Source organism: Achroia grisella, unplaced genomic scaffold (genome assembly GCF_030625045.1).
Source record: "Achroia grisella isolate CSIRO2021 unplaced genomic scaffold, CSIRO_AGI_Agris_v1 utg109, whole genome shotgun sequence".
Classification (NCBI taxonomy): Eukaryota; Metazoa; Arthropoda; class Insecta; order Lepidoptera; family Pyralidae; genus Achroia; species Achroia grisella.
In genome coordinates, this window is record NW_026712573.1 from 440,480 (window position 1) to 457,909 (window position 17,430).

The following is a 17,430-nucleotide window of genomic DNA, read 5'->3' on the forward strand; positions in this document are numbered from 1 at the left end:
TAAATATGTTGGTAAAGTTATTATAGCTACCTACGTAGATAAAGTTATTAATTAACTGTATTTGAATATTTATGTAGCAAAGATTATGACGTACAAAAATCTTTACCATATGCATGTATTGACGATCTCGGTGGCCGTTTAGCACAACGCTTTAGTATTGATGATCGCAGGTTCGATTGCTTGCACGGTCCAAACATGTGTATCGGTCGGGGTATTTTCCATGTATATGTATTATCTCTTATTGTGTATGTATTTACAAAAAAAATTGTATCTAAGTAGTTATATCGGAAGAAATATCTCCTTTGGAAAGTATACCTGAGGAGATAAAAACCATCGCTCCTGGAAATATCCTTGCATTTTTGTCCCTGACGGGCCTAGGTAGCGAACTTTAAAAGGGCGAACACAATAGTTCCATGCAGGTCGCAGTGTTACAAGTCTTAGCACCTGAAGATAGTCTAAACACTAAAAAATATATCAGTTATCTTGTACTCATTATACAAGCTGCTTAGCATGCCTAGAATAGTCCTGAGATATTTTATTATTACTTAGATATGTGACGCTATATTCACTGATCACTACATTCTCCATTATTGAATTTATAAATGAACCTGTATTTTTGTAATCATGTTTAAGTTCATTTGAAACGAATAAGAGCTGTGTTTCTTGTCAGTTCTACTTCGAAAGTACTCCGACAGGAGATTTGACATAAGAGGCTGTAACAGACAACCTACATTAATAAAGATATCTCGATTATTTCCCTAAAATATAGTAATATTATGTTATCTCTGGTAGAACGTAGGGATGGCTGGCTCATCTGTCAAACTTGTGAACGTATGCTGTTTGTAGGGACTGGTCTGTTCTAATCTTTACGACTGCTTTAATCTTGTATCGTTTTGTGTATTTAATATTTTGACTCTAATGATTTAGTGCGATTTGGTAGGTTGTATTACCAAAGTTACAACAATTATTTAAAAGAGCAACACGTAAGTTTCTTGTTCATTCTTGTGATGAAATAGCTTTCCGAATGAGCGGTAGGTCAAAAAATAAGTGCCTAAAAATTTAAGTTAGTTTAAATATATGTTGACTAAAGAAATTTCTATTTTTACGTATAATTAGTAAAAATCACGGGATCTTACCACTGATGATACAAACTGATCAGTTTACCCGTGATCATGGTGGTTTGAAATATTTAAATATAAAACGTGGTTTTGATTTTTGTAATTTCGTATGGATAGTCAAGTTTAAAACAATTTCTATTTTATTCTTTGTTTTAATTTTGATTTGTAATTCATGGATAGTCAGTTAGGAAAAAAGATTTTATAAGTAAAGATTTGAATAAATGCGGCTCCATAAATTTAATCTGGGCGGCCACTTTGTTGTAATCACTTCGTTTAGCGTCTACCTTAATTATTATTGATCAAATTTCAACCATTCTCATCTTAATTATATTTAGTGTAATTAACTCGCTACAGCGGAGTAGAACTTTCGGCCGTTGTTTATTACAAATATATTTTAGTTTTCAATTTACTTAATGTTTCTAAATTATTTCATGCAAATGTATAATAGATTTGTAGGCAGAACGATAACTAAATATAATTTATATGGAGTCTCAGATTTTATAAAATAATAGAATCTAGAATGAGCTATGTTTTTTGTGCATGTTTACTTATTTACAATCATATAGAATACACAGGAAATTGAACCATCCGAAGCAAGAAACAAAGTCGAAATCTGAATAAAATTATTTATGGATCTAAATACTATACGTGAAGGAAAATCTTTGTTCCCCTGTTTATGGAAATTGTACGGATGGAAGAGTATGTTTCGCATACTTATATTTATATGTATAGAGAAGGAGTGCAGGAAGTACTTAAAATTAATTATAATAATTTCTTAATAATTAAATAATTTCTCTATACTTTTAAATTATGCATAAAAATACATAAAGTCCATAAAAACGACATTACACACATTACATATATTTGATACACATATTCTTACTCACATATACTCTTATGTTTATTGTAAAAGTGTGTGGTCGAATTGGGAATAGATTAAATTGTTTGTTTTTAATATTATTTATCTATAGTATTACATATAATATTATGTTATCTGTGGTATTACTGAATGTTGAATTAATTATGGTTGAATTTCGACCATTGGACCAAATATTGTGATAATAACAAATAAATTTGTGAGACACAATTTAATTTGATGCCAGTAGTATGTCGATGACATATTAGTACATATTACGATACCAAAAATATTACAATAGGTAGGTAACACAAAGCATATGTATATATTCATGTTTAACATGACCCTGGATACACCGGCTGTCGTTAGGCGTTCCCAGAAAATCCCTCCAATTTCCCGGAATCTAGATGAGCTTATCCCAGCGAACGGTAAGACGATCAAATAGGTAAACTTGTACGCTAATAAAGTCTCGCGACGTCAATAAACTTTGCACGTAAATTGATATTTCTGATTGACTCTCCCGCGATGGAAACACTGACAACAAACTAAAATATTCCAACCGACGGCGGTAAGCTCTCTAAAATATATCAGTTGTCTAGTAGCCATAAAACAAACAGCGCTTACCTTGGAATTAGATGCCACCTGATGAATTGTCGAAGTATAATATTTTTATGATTATTAATTTTCCTTTAGAGTTTTAAATCAAATATACATTTTAAAGAAAAACAAAGTAACGTATGTATATTATAAATGTATTTCATATTGTTATACTTTTTCAGTTACAGCCCTTTTACTACAGAATAGGTAAGATATTATTAGTAAAAGCCAAAGCTAAGTGAATGCTTTGGTTTCTTTTGAAAGAAAAAGAAAAGGGATAAGCCGTATCAGCGCCAGGTGCAAAAGAGGCAAGTCCGTTAAGAAGAAAATCGTGTACAAGTCATATAGAACATTTTACGTGCATAATGTTCATATTAAATATTTACACAAAAGACTTCTTACATCATAGACCAGAGAGAGAATAATTAATTGAATTACTTTCAGAACGTTTTGCCCATTCGTATATTTATCCTGATTACAAATCAAGTATTCATAAGATTTGTATGACTTTGATTGTTCCAAAATCCGAAAAAGAAATGGATGGACGGTATGAAAGATATAGCAAGAAAGGAAATGAATAACCAGATGACTGCGAACAGAGGTGAATGGAAGAGAAAGACATATTACGCTCAAAGTTTGTAATTTCGTATATATGCAGTTACTTTATGCAGTTGACGATTATTTACAACTAAAATTATTTTTTACAATTATATTGCTTTATGTTTCTAATATGTTAATGAGGCCTAAAATTACAATATATACGCAAATCCTCTTCAAAGTGATACTTCTATATCTCTTTCCTCTATAGTACTCTATACAATAGTCAGTCAGTAAATCCTGTCAGTCACGTACTTGTAGGGACAAAAGTATGTTCAAATACAACACTGTACGTTCTATTAGAACAGACAAAAATAAACTCTGATGACATCAGCTCGTCTGCCGTTGAGATATTTCGCTACTGCAAACGAACTTGCAATTTCCTTGGTGATGCGGTGACTTACCATCAAGTGAGCCATAAGCTCGTTTGTTTATAAAAAACGTAGAATTGAAGAATATATTTGAGTCATAATAAATTTACTCTATATACACTTATCAGTATTAGGTTTAGTCACGATTAAAGATTTGCTATGTTAACAATGATTACCTGTGGGTAATTCCTCTCTCTTCTAAATGCCTCATGCCCAGCGCCACCTGCAAAGCGTACTCCCTCATGGTGCTGCTGTCCAGGTGGAGCGCTGGCTCGGCCACATAGTGGTCTTTAGTCTTCGGTTTCTCATTATCGTACAACTTGGTTTCACTGAGAGTTGGGTCCGAGTCGCTGATATTTGTGTACTCAGCTGGAAAAGGTGACAGAAAACATGTTACTGTGATCACTGTAATGAAGATTCTATTCCAATAGAAGTAGGTACTTCGATATTTATAAAAATTAATAGAATCTATAAGAATAAACTGCACACTATATGTCATATATATGCCTATGCCTATACGTTTATATACTAGAACTAGAGGTGCACTTATTCTGAATTAATAAATTTATTTATAAAAGTAGTAGGCGGTAATACTCGTATTTCTGGCCTTTGTGTCGTACTTTTCGTAGCTTCATTTAGCGTATCGTATCCGTCAGGCAGGGGTTGGCCTTCAGCCGCTCCATAAGTCCTTCCGCGCGTTTGGAGTGCCATCTGCACTCGCCCCCTAACGTCCGGTGAAGCTGTAAAGGCCAGCTGCGGTCAACAGCATTAGAGTAGTCCGACAAAAAAAAAAAATTTGGCGTATGTTGACTCATATTAAAACATGCCAACACAATAAACATACACAAACAAAAAAACTGTTTTCGTCTCGATAGGATTTTTCAATTTTATTAAATGTAAAGGTGACTAATATACTTATATCTCATAAGAATAAACCATCTTGTCTATATTTATGTAAATTTTTGTGAAAAAAATAAGGATTTCTTCAAAGTTAGCGAAGATTTATCTTCGTAGTCTGTACCATCATTTAACTTTGGGGTGAAAACTATAAATAATTGAGAAGTTTTTTTAAAGTCAGTTGAAAACAGTACAGCTTTGTATTTTCCATATTACTACATGTAAAATACAAAGCGAACAGATATATATATATATATGATATCAAAAAGCAGATAAAGAATATACTATTTTCTTTAAAAACAAGAACAAAGAGGAAATTAAAATTTACCCACACTATAATTATGTAATTAGAGTACTGTTTTGAAGTGATCAGTTGAAAATTGCCGTAGTAAGTAATTGCCTACAACTTGCTTAAGGCGCTATGTAAAATTAGATATTCACTACAAGTAAATTTGTATTATTAGATATATAGAACACGATACGGAAGCAATAGGATTAATTTGTTGGGTCTCAGGAATGGTAATAGCAAATACATGTGCCAATACAAACTAAGAGTACCCAGTTATCAGGTGGGTTGTCAACTTGTTTGTCATTCGTATTTACTTAAAATTTCTTTCTAAGATAAAGACTATGTTTTTGTACATTTACTAACATTGTAAATGCGATATAAGATGTCCTATTCTATTTTCATTACAAAAAAGACTGCTTATCCAATGAACGTGTCTGGATGTGATCCTCTGTCTTTCATATTTTTTATGATAATGGAAAAATAATCCCGTCTACGCTACTGGGATTCGTTGTCAAGACACTAGGGATATATAAACAAGGCATGACGTCAAGTTACTTTTATTAGTTTATCGTGACCGATTAATAAGGATCTGGCTGTCCCGTGGCGATGCCAGCGTGAGCTCGAGTAAGAGTGTAATGTGTTGATCTATACTAATATTATAGAGCTGAAGTGTTTTTGGGTTTGGTTGAATGTGCTAATTTCAGAAAATATTGGTACATATTGAACAATAATTTATTGATTACTAGCTGTGCCCGCGGTTTCACCCTCGTTAAATTCCAATATAAAATATAGCCTATGTGTTATACTGATATATAAGCTATATTACTGTAAAATTTCATCAAAATCCGGCCGTTCAATAGTTTTTGCGTGAAAGAGTAACAAACATCCATACTCAGAAAATTTGCGTTTATAATATTATTAAGATTAGCCCATGCATATATGGTTACGCTTTGTAACATAATGCTACGAAAAATAGGAGCGGAGGAGCAACATGTAAAGGTGAAATAAGGTAGTAAAGTTACAGGTTAAGAGACAAGATATTTTCATCTTCTGAAACAGCAACTCATGAGCGGGCGTCAAATGATAACGTGATGTTGGTAGTACTTGTCACACACTTACTACAAACATTTACACTGTTAACACGAAAAAAGTATTGAAGGCTAATTTTAAGAACTTACAGTCATTCTCAGACAGATGTGGTACAGTGGAGTCACTGTCGACTCTCCTGGTAGCGTTAGAGTCGCAGCACTGGTCCGTCTTCCGTTTACCCCTAGCTGCCCTCAGTAGTGATAGCAGATCGCCTCTAGGAGCGTGTTCCAGTAAGGCTATGAGCGGCGCGCGCTTGGTACAGCAGCCGATCAGCCTGATGACGTGTTTGTGAGATCCAACATGTTTCAACATGTCGATCTCTCGGAGAAAATCTTGCATCTCTTCTTCTGATGCGTTTTCTTGGAAAATGAAATTCTTTTTACTCTATTGTATTTGGAAAGTTACTAATACGTTAAATAACAATAACAACCTTGGATAATTCAACTAGATGAGTTCTATGCTAATCAGAGCTTGTGTTGTGGGTACATACTGATATAAATAGGTACTTAGACACTTTTTTGTAAATACATATATCCATAGAAATCACTCAGACTTATACAATCATATTCATGAATATAAATGCACCATGCGAGGAATCGCACCCGCGACCATACAAAAACATATACCATCGGAAATAAAGCGGTGTGCAAAACCGCTAGACTACTAAAGCCTTTTAAACAATCGTATTTAAGAGTTTAATATGCTTTGAATTAATTTGAGTGTTTTTTAAACAAATATGAATGTATTGCCCAAAAAAGCAAATTCAAGTAAGTCTATTTATTTCCTGTAAGTATAAGTTTTCTTGAGTTGGAGCCTAGGTAGCGCTTTGTAAGTTTTTCAGGGTCTTTATTAGAGAACAAATATTACTACGTGTGTATTAGACAGAATAAAAAGTATTTCTACAAATTTGTGCCAATTATTGTTAGATCGTAGCGTATGATTAAAACATTTTTTTAGGTTTACCTGACAACATTTTAGCGGCCACAGTGACTGTTTCTCCCTTTGGTGTGTCCAATTGTGCTACATGGACCCTGCCAAATGCACCGCTGCCAATCATTGAACCGAGATGCACTCGTGACCAGCTCACTTCCCATTCGTCAGCACCTTCCATTTCTTCATATTGCTTAAATGAAGAAACATCAAAATATATTTAAGAAATGATGACTGGAGGTAGAGTTTGAATAAAGTCCTCTGTAGATTAGATAAGTTAGATGTCTTCAATTAAAAAATCTTATCCTGACTCATGAACTCAAACTAAGAGTAATATTCAGTAATCCAAAGCATAATTTCACTGAAGTCCGTCCTGGCGTTTTAGAGGAGTTAGGCGACAAACTCGCATACAACTACATAACAATTCAAATATATTAATATTATTTACAAAATAAGTAATAAAATACTGGAAAATAATTGGACAGCTAAATTAAATAATAAATTATAGAATAAAAATACGTATAGACTACATAATAAGCATAAAATTTACTTAAAACTTACCTCAAAATCTTTGTGAATATACAACGGGCTCTGTTCAAATTGTGCTCTAGGCAGGTCATTGTTCCTGTGAACAATACAAAAAGATCTATTTCAATTATGTAAATTTATTCTTTTATTCTGTATTTTACAGTAAAAATATATACCTACATAAATTTGTATGTAATTTATCTATAAAAAGTAATTTGTTCTGGCAAAAACCAAAGGCGTTGTTTTGCAAAAGAAACAAACAGATGAACTACTTAATCTACAAAAAAAATGCATAAGGATTATATCCATTCAGAATTGGCAAAAATATAAAAAATGTAAAACATAAAATATGAGTATAATTTTATTTTTTTTATATTAAATTAAAATATCTAGCAATAAAAAAATATTAAAATAATTACAACTTTATCTTTTTATAGGTTGCCAAAAAAAAGATTCTCCTGTCATTCGCATTTGTGTCTAAAGACTGAACTGGGCGATAGGGAAGAAAATAGGATATCAAATTTACGTTCATAAGTGATAAAAATGTTCTCCATGAAAATTGCTATTTTGTAGCCTTTATATAGGTACACTGTAATATTATTAATTAAAAAAATCTTTCTGATTGCTATTATGTCCTATTAAATGTATGATATTTATGAGTAATTTTATAAGGTTGTTAATATATTCTACACACAGGAATGGAATGACTTAACAAATTTCACATTTCATTGGAAGCAATCACATAATCTTAGTTTTATAGTCTTACACCATACAATACATAGAGAAAAAGACTCGCACAATGACGAAATTATAATCATCATTAAAAAATCTCTACGGGATTGGATTGTTGATTATATTGCACCACTAGGCTGTGAGGGCAACACTATGTTCATCCCATCCCATGTCGTACGCAATATTGCACTGATAGTGATGAGACGTGAGAGGATATTTATATCGATAATCGACATCGATTATTGATTTACACATATATGTAAAATTATCATCGTTCTAATAAACTATTAATGATCCACATTAGTTGTTGCATGATATTATTAAGTAATTTCTTATAAGTCACCCGTTTACCAAACATATCAATACTTCTTAAGGTATCCTCTGAATCACACAATACAGACTTGCATGTCTAGTGTGTGGTTCGCCGTATTATTATAAATATAAAATTGTTTTGTTACTATTAATACTAAGTTTTATAAAAAAAGGATTTACTATAATGTTGGAAACATTTGGCCAGACGGCTTGCCATAGGTGATTAGTGGTTATCACGTTTCTGTGTTTATCATCGAACTTATGTTTTTAGTATAATAGTATTTTAGTAGTAGTTGTAAGATATAAATAGAACATGAATGTTTCGAATTCATTATATTGTTGTTACCCGGAGGTTAGAAACACATTTAAAAATGTTTCGTTTCATCACAGACGCGAGGAGAATATAGCTAGAGGTGAATGACTATTCAGTTGAATATAAAATAATAACCGAGATTAAAAAATAACACGATATAAAATGTAATTAATAAGAGTTACGCCTACTTCAACGATAATTTTATCCTTATTGGTACGTTCTTTAATAATTTCCTTAAGGCAGTGGTAGATATATAGGTAAATATCACTTTAGATATATGAGACTCTGGGTACGAATCTAAATTTTGTCAATATATGTAGATAAAAAATCTTTCTAAGGTGACCCGGATCTGAGTGTATATAGTTTTGCCCCAGGCGTTTGTCTAACATTCGCCAATCCTCACTGGAGAATGGAGAAATGGCTATTCATAATACTTACTGATAAATAATGATTTATTTATCCAAACAGACTTATGTATCTATTAACACATAGCCTAAAGGAAATTGAAAACTACAAGTTTCGAATATGGGTTCATTTTATTACATAAGAGGATATATTTAAATTCCTATGAGATAACGTATTAGCTCAGGCAAATTTGACGCAAACGCTTATTAATATTAAGTAGTTAATTATCATTACGCCTTCGACAGTAAATTTGTTTTATAATCTTACGTCTAATAAGCAATAGTAAGCTTTCATCTTTTCGAAACTAAAATCATCTCGATCAACTATTAACCTTTTGAATTACAATAACTAACATTTGTAATTTTATTAAAGGTCGATGATTATAATAAATTAATTTATTTATATCGATATTGATGTGATACATCATTTCTCAGCGCATCACTAGTGTCAGGGGTCAGTAGCTTGCACAGAGACGTACTAACTAACATGATGTAACTTTTACGCAAACGTGATTTACGTTACCATTCACGGTACCTACTGGAGCTTAGATTTAAAAATTTGTGACATAAGCAAATCTAAACTTTATGACTTTGTTTCACAGTAGCAAATACTTTTTCTTTGCAATTAATATCTTTGGAATGGCCTAAAACAAAATGAATTGTCCAGTATTTCGTGATTTGCTAGTCCGTTTATTCTTCGAGCTGTTTCAATGAAATATAGCTTTTGGTCAGTTGTAGTTTTTTTTGATGGATTTAAACAAAAATATAGTATAAGAACTAGTATACTATATTGCATATAAATATAGTGTACCTAGTTCTTATACTATATTTGCAGTATAATAAAAGGAATTGCAGTTCTATCTATCTATTATATATCCTTAGTTTATGGTAAAACTAGGCAGCTTCTTTACAAGCTATTCGATTTTAATAGTGATCTGGGAATGAAATGAGTGCGTGCTTTGACATCATACATTTGTTCTTTGGATGGTAATTCATAAGAACCAGGTAATTGTGCAATCAATGAGGTCTGTGGATTGAGCATATTAGCTACTCCAGCTGATAAGAACTGGTATGAATGGCAACTGGTACATTTTATGTTTTATTATTTTATACATCATATTTATACCTATTTAGTCATTTACAATGAGCACCATAGATTACAAAATACATATGTATTTACATCAGTTGTCTAGTACCCATTATACAAGCTCTGCTTAGCTTGGGACAAGATGGTGGTAGTGGACTGCTGTGTAGCCGTTTTTATAAGGTCATTGAGGTCGTCAAATTTAATGAAAATACAAAAATACACCACTTAAGTTAATTTATCCCTCAAATTGTATTTTTAAGACTAGTTAATTAGTATTTAATGTTTAAGTAAATGAACTTAATTAAAACTTATAACAAACCTTTTTCATATTTATGAGCACCGAATATTAAACTATATTGAAAATTATATTAATTAAGATGGATATGCTTTTAATGTTTATATGTGATTTCTAGTTTATTTTTAATGTCGGCTTGCAAAAATAATGGATATTTACTTTGTAATATGTGGGGATTTAATATTACAATATAAATATAGTATTAATGTTTACACTGATTTACTTTCCAGTCCAGTTCGCGGGTTCGATTCCTCGCATGGTACAAACATTTGTATTAATGAGTACGATTGTTTGTATTGGTCTGGGTCTTTTCTACTATATATGTAATACGTGCGTATTTAAAAAATGTATTTAAGTAAGTATTATACCAGTTGTCTGGTACTCAACATAAGCTTCGTTCAGTTAGGGATTATATGGCGCTGTGTGAATTGCCCTGGGTGTCGGATTATTATTATCAACTTAATTACTTCAGCAGATTGAGACGAACCTGCTAGTCAGTAGCTTTCTTATATGACAGACATTGTATCGTCATCCATTAATGATCTAGGACAACACTGTGAGGGCTAATAAAAAAATACAAATTTGAATATTAATCTATACTAATATTGAAAAGCTGCAGAGTTTGTTTCTTTGTTAGAAAGCGCTAATATCAGGAACTACAGGTTCGAATTGAAAAATTATTATTGTGTTAGATATTTCATTTGCCGTGGAAGGTTTTAAGCTATATAACATTACGCTACAACGAATAGGAGCGGAGTTACAATGAATAATAAGGCAAAAGGTAGAGAAATGAAACGCAGACGAAGTTACGCAGGTCAGCTAATATACATATATACAATATCTCATCTGATATAACGAATATATATAACGATATAACGATAACATCATCGTTATCGTTTCAGTCAACTCATCGTTTTCTGCTGAATATTACGTTACGATAATTACGTTAAAATGTAAAATGTAAATTACAGGTCATTTACTGATTCGTTATCTGGATTTGATTCGCCATTCACCACTCACTTGCTCTTTGGCTTTACGCATTGCAATTTATTTGATTTAGTGATTGAATTTATAAGCAAATTCGATTTTAGTTGAATAATTTAGTAAGGTATAGTCCTAATAAAACTTTGTTAATTGAAACCCAAAAAAGCTGAAAATTTTACGTGACAAAATAGCAGGATTCATCAGTTTTTTAAACTCGTGTAGTAATAAAGACCATTTTTTTAAAACCTCAATAATATTATAAATGCGAAAGTAACTCATGAGAAAGGACATCGGCTACTTTTTGATGCGAAAAAGGGTTGTAAGTTGTTGATGAGATTGAACGTCACATGCACAGCTAGTATTATAATAATAAATCAATGATACGAGATAAACCTATACATATATAATAACGAAACATAAAAGATACTCAATTACTATAGTGTAACAATATATTTTGGGAAAACGGAACGTAAAATATATTGAAAATGCTGTTTTTTCTCGAAAACTTGTGGTTTGAGCAGGTGTAATGTTTCTCAGAAAATGAACCTGTAATTCCTTTTAACAAGCATCGGGTGTCAAAAGAAAAGTGGTTGGCACAAGTAATTTTTTAATGGATTATATTACAACATAAATCTATGTTTATTTACATTTAATATTCAATCTGGTCCGGTTTATTGAAATTATTTATCCAATAAAAACAATTTTGTATTTTAAAGGTCAACATTTGGTCATGGATTTTATAATTACAGTTTTTGTGGACTGAAATGGTAAACAGTTACCGTGATGGAAAGTGGTGACCACCAGAACTCAATACAAGTTTATATTCTTGCATTTCTCACAATATTCTAGGACAGGATTTAATTACAGCGTAATAACTATTTAGGTCATAATTTATGAGTATAATTCTTTGTAATCTTTCTAAATTGAATTGGATTCTGAATTCTTCTTGATTTTCCATACAATCCAGGCAGCATGATAATAATGTTCTAGTATGCAAACCTATGAATGAGAGCTGCTTGTACTGGTCTGCTCTAATCACTAGGACTGATTTAATTGTATTTAGTTACTAAATAGTTGTTAGTATATTTATTTTCAATTCTAATTAATTAGTGCTAGTTAGTAGTTTATATTAACACATTTCAACTTATAACTTATATATTGTAACTTTACATTAGTAAAGTTACAATAATTATTTAAAAGAGGAACACACAAGTTTCTTGTTTGGTATTCTTATGATGACACAGCTTTCCGAAATACGGTAGATTAAAAAAATAATAGGACTATTCATAAATGTTTAAGCATTTTTAGATAGTCATACTTATTTTTATACTAATATTTTTTTCAAATTTAAATTAAGAATTTTCTATTATATTCTACTGTTGCGCCTGCAGATTCGCCTGAATGATATATAAAGTTTCAATAAATTTCTATTATACTCTACTTCTCGCGGTTTTACCCACATGATACCCATATTTATAGCTTATGTGTTATTCTAATGTCTAAACTATAATACTGTAAACTTTCATCAAAATGTGTATGTAGCTTATGTAGTAACAAACATTCTTATGGATAGATCAATTCAATCCATCCATACTCACAAACTTAATATTTTATTTTTACACAAGTTCTCGCTGTATTCTATGCATTACACCATCACTTGTGACATGTTACAATTCGTGGGACGCGTGAATCAGATGCGCGCGCGCACCTCAATTGCCATTTTTGGTAAACTGTTCCAAGTTTTATAGATCGTAGATGGCGTTATCCTTATGTAATCATGTACCAAATGAATTGAACCTTGGTGAGACGATACCATTCTAAAGCCTTGATTCTTTCTAAAAAACACATAATATTGACATTTATATTTAGTAAAAAGGTATATATGAGCAGCTGTGTTATTTTTTTTATTACTGGGATGACAAACAAACTGAAGGTAAATGGTAACCGTCGCGTATATACATGAACAGCATCACGGATATCACGTTATCATGTGATTTACCTTTAAATAAATTTAAAATATCTGTCAAATCATATTTGCTGATCAAAGCCTATTACTTACTAAACGATTACTTGAATGACGAGAGTATATGGCAATAGCCGTTTATACACGGGATTTTCATTTCATGTTAGACATATACCTATATAAGTAAATAATGTAAATAAACTGGCTTAAAAATAAAAGAGATTCAATTGAGTTTCTTGCCAGTTCTTCTTAATTGAATCTGTATACAGAACTGGATGGTAGGGGAAAAAAGAATAAAAAAAAATCTACTTTCTTAAGCGTATGTATAATAACTTCATGCTTATTTTATGGCCCTCCACTGGTGTTCCGCCAGCATAAACCTTGCGCTGGCGGGTGCAACATTCTATTATCGTCCATAAAACAATGTAGATATACTCTTTACAAGTATTATTACAAATTCACATATTATTTATGTAACCTGTAATAATATAATAATTATCATTGACAGCCTCGGTGGTCTAGCGATTTAGCACACCGCTTTACTATTCTATGATCGTAGGTTCGATTCCCCGCACGGTACAAACAATTGTATTCATGAGTATGATTGTTTGTATCGGTCTGGGTGTTTTGTATGTATAATATGTGTTTATTTAAAAAAAAAAATACATGTTCTGCTTAGCTTGGGACTAGATGGCGCTGTGTGAATTGTCCTGAGATATTATTATTATATGTCGTTGTCAGTCCCTATGTTATGTATGTTTAAATCTTTAAAACTACGCAATGGATTGATTGATTCTAGAGGGAGGTTAATGTATATAATATATGTACACTGGGCGAGTAGCTAGATGTATAATAAATAAGATTTTTATTGAAAATAATGATTATTAGTAACACAGAAACACATAATTCTGAATATTAATAACGGTACGAAGATGTTTGAACTCTGTAATTTTCTTGTCGCCATGTTGCCATACTTACTTCGATTTCCAAGTGTAATCCCCATAATATTAAGATAGGAATGTTTGTAACGATATTTTGATATTTGTTGCTCAATGACTGTTAATATGCACGTTTATAGATTTGATCATTAGTTCTATAGATAGAACATATCGCATACATACATATAACATACACAACACCAAAATTATATTTGAAAATCGACTTTAAAATTTTTACACACGGTCGATTTTTAATAATTTTAAGTTAATGTATTTTATTATTAAGTGTGCGTTATTCTGAATTACATTTAGACATGAAGCTGCGGGTACAGTCTTTCTAATAGTACCGATAGATGTAAATCTTAGTTTGTAACTCCTTGACTCTGTTACGCCTTAAGCACTCCTTATGCAATTTATAGGAACATATAGTATTTGTGACGGGAAAAAATATAGGTGTAGCGAACTCCATGATAGGTTTTCATACTATTTTTGAATTTTATAATCATATTTTTTTGACATATTCTTTTTATTCACATCGCTGTCATATTAGTGGCATTTTATTTTATCTCCGTACTTTCCTTATTAAAACCCTCAGCACCTCCCACTCATCAGACACATTAGATACCTCCGCCTCAATAGGCTTTCTATCACAAATTCTTTGTTCCTGTAATGCAGACTAAGTTGTGGGTAAAAGTAAGTTGTAATTAAATCAACAGATTTATATGAAACTAATATTATTCTTATTAAGACGTCTCCCACGCTGTCGCCGTTGAATAAGATATAAGCTTAGCATTAGTTGGTTTGTTCAGTTAGAATGTGCCTCTCGAACTCTGCGCGATATTATTAACGCGACCTTTTCCTATGTTTAATATATATATCCTATATATATAACCTATAATAATTTCTTGATGCTTTTTAGTATGAATATAGCATAGTTCTCCTGCTTACGCTAGCGGTATACTCTGTAGGGCACCATTGGCATGGCTATATGCGTTGGCTGATAATAATTAATAATGATAATAACCCAGAACAACTCGTACAGTGCCGTAGAAGCTGAGCTAATTGTGGGTAGTGGTAGAAATAAACATTTAAATTTATCATTTGAAATATTATATTATATAACATAAATAAAAAACATCCAGGCCAATACAAACAACCATACTCATGAATACAAATGCTTGAGGAATTGAACCCGCGGTCATCGGAAGTAAAACGCGGCCTAAACCGCTAGAGACTGTAGATATTCAACAAAAATAATAATAACTCCTCAATACAGCATGTGAGCTACTATTATGCAAGGTTAGTGGCAAAAGGTGTATGTTTCTGCTGCTATCTGTAATTACATAAAAAAACTACCGTTGCAGGACTGACAAATGAAAGTCCTTTAATAAAAATCGTCTATTTCCAAGATCTAAGCATATTTATGAAATCACCATAGTCATATTGTATCTTAGGATATACTAAAATAATCGCTACTTTATGCTAAAATTCTAACCTGAAAACGTCCTCAAATTGTCTAGTCGTATCGATTAAGGCTAGCTTTCGAAACTGCGTAAAATATTTAGGTAACATCACTTTTATTATTTTAGATGTAAAAACAACGATTACGTTTGTTTTCATTATCTTCAATTTAATTTTATTCAAATCCAACAGCTTTGTACTTGCATAGCTGCACATTACCTTTCTAAATACTCTGCGAATTTATAAATGGAAGGTTATTTTGTATTTTATTATTATAATTAAATTACCACAGATAATTTAATTATAATAACAAGAAAATACACAAGACTCTTTCCATCATTATGTTGAGTTGTGATTCACATTGACTCTGTTTTGTAATGTCAGTAAATTGTTGTTACTATTTTTTTTTGTCATTATAGTTATGTCAGGACGAGCCAATAAAGTTTTCTATTATATTCTATTGCAATTGTCAAAAAATTATGAAAAGTACTCCATGTGACTATTTTCAATATGTAGGTTAAGTTAAGCGACATCGAACAAGTTTAATTTCAAAATTACTTGTTCATACTTTATTTTGACTAAGTACGAACTTTCTCTTAGATATTTTCTTTGTAATGTACATAATAAATTCTCATAATAATAGAAATAGTTAAATCTATCCCGTAAAAGAAATCTGTATTAAATGAGAATTAATCAACAAACATTGAGAAGTCACATTACAAAGGATAATTCGGATAAATATCTGAAAAGTAAGCAACGTTAAATGTCGTTCTTGCTCATCAAATATGGATGGAGATGAAACAGATTCTGAAAATTTCAGAATCAGTTCCAATCTGTAAATACCTATTCGAGAAACTGATATTATAATACAATAATTGTTTATCTGATAAGTAGATGAAATGTTGATCTTGTTTATCAAACGACGACGAGTGGTTTAGGTGTTTAGTGGACGGAGAACGATCGCAGAGGAAGTAAGGTACACCACCTTACTTCCTCTCCGATCGTTCCCCGTGGTGTACCTTACTTCCTGTCCGATCGTTCCCCGTCATTTTCAAAGGGAGATAGAAATTACGACTTGACTAAAATCGTATCCGTCAGGCGGGAGTTGGCCTTCAGCCGCTCCGTAAGTCCTTCCGCGGTTTGCAGTGCCATCTGCACTCGCCCCCTATAAAGATACGAAGCTGTAAGGATGCGCTGCGGCCAACAGCATGAGTATTCCGAAAAAAGCCTTACTTTCGTCGGTCAGGGCTTCCAGTCCTGTTCCTGATGGTCCTGGGATATTATTATTAATATAGTGTGGGGACCTATTCTGGCGGTCGATATTTCAAAAATCAATCGTTCCTCACGTCCGTCGTCAATATTATGCGGTACCCACGCCCAAGTCGCTCATTGAATTTTAATACAACACGGACGTTCACTTATCGGCATAATCTCGTAAAATTATATAACGAAAGCTTTCTACGAGGAAAATTATGTACATACACGAAATTTTATCGCTTCGCATATATATGCACATATGGCAATGGTCATAAATATTCATTAATTGTTCAAAGACTTCTGTGCGGCTTATGCGAACTGCATAAGTTGTTAAATTTGAAAGAATTATTTAAACTACAACACTATCTACATTTGCGGTATGAGATAGGTTTTCCAACATTATTTTCTCTAC

The 17,430-nt window shown here is 32.0% G+C and overlaps 1 protein-coding gene across 1 annotated transcript in view; it reads right to left on the reverse strand.

Moving 5' to 3' along the window:
• LOC131844637 (fibroblast growth factor receptor 2-like) overlaps positions 1–17,430 on the reverse strand; it is a 138,423-nt gene that overhangs the window by 2,885 nt on the left and 118,108 nt on the right. The window contains exons 9-12 of the mRNA XM_059193578.1: positions 7,306–7,369; positions 6,778–6,937; positions 5,904–6,173; positions 3,716–3,908 (exon numbers count right to left, since the gene is read on the reverse strand). Of these exons, the coding sequence (XP_059049561.1) occupies positions 3,716–3,908; positions 5,904–6,173; positions 6,778–6,937; positions 7,306–7,369 (687 nt within the window). The remainder of the gene's footprint in view (positions 1–3,715; positions 3,909–5,903; positions 6,174–6,777; positions 6,938–7,305; positions 7,370–17,430) is intronic.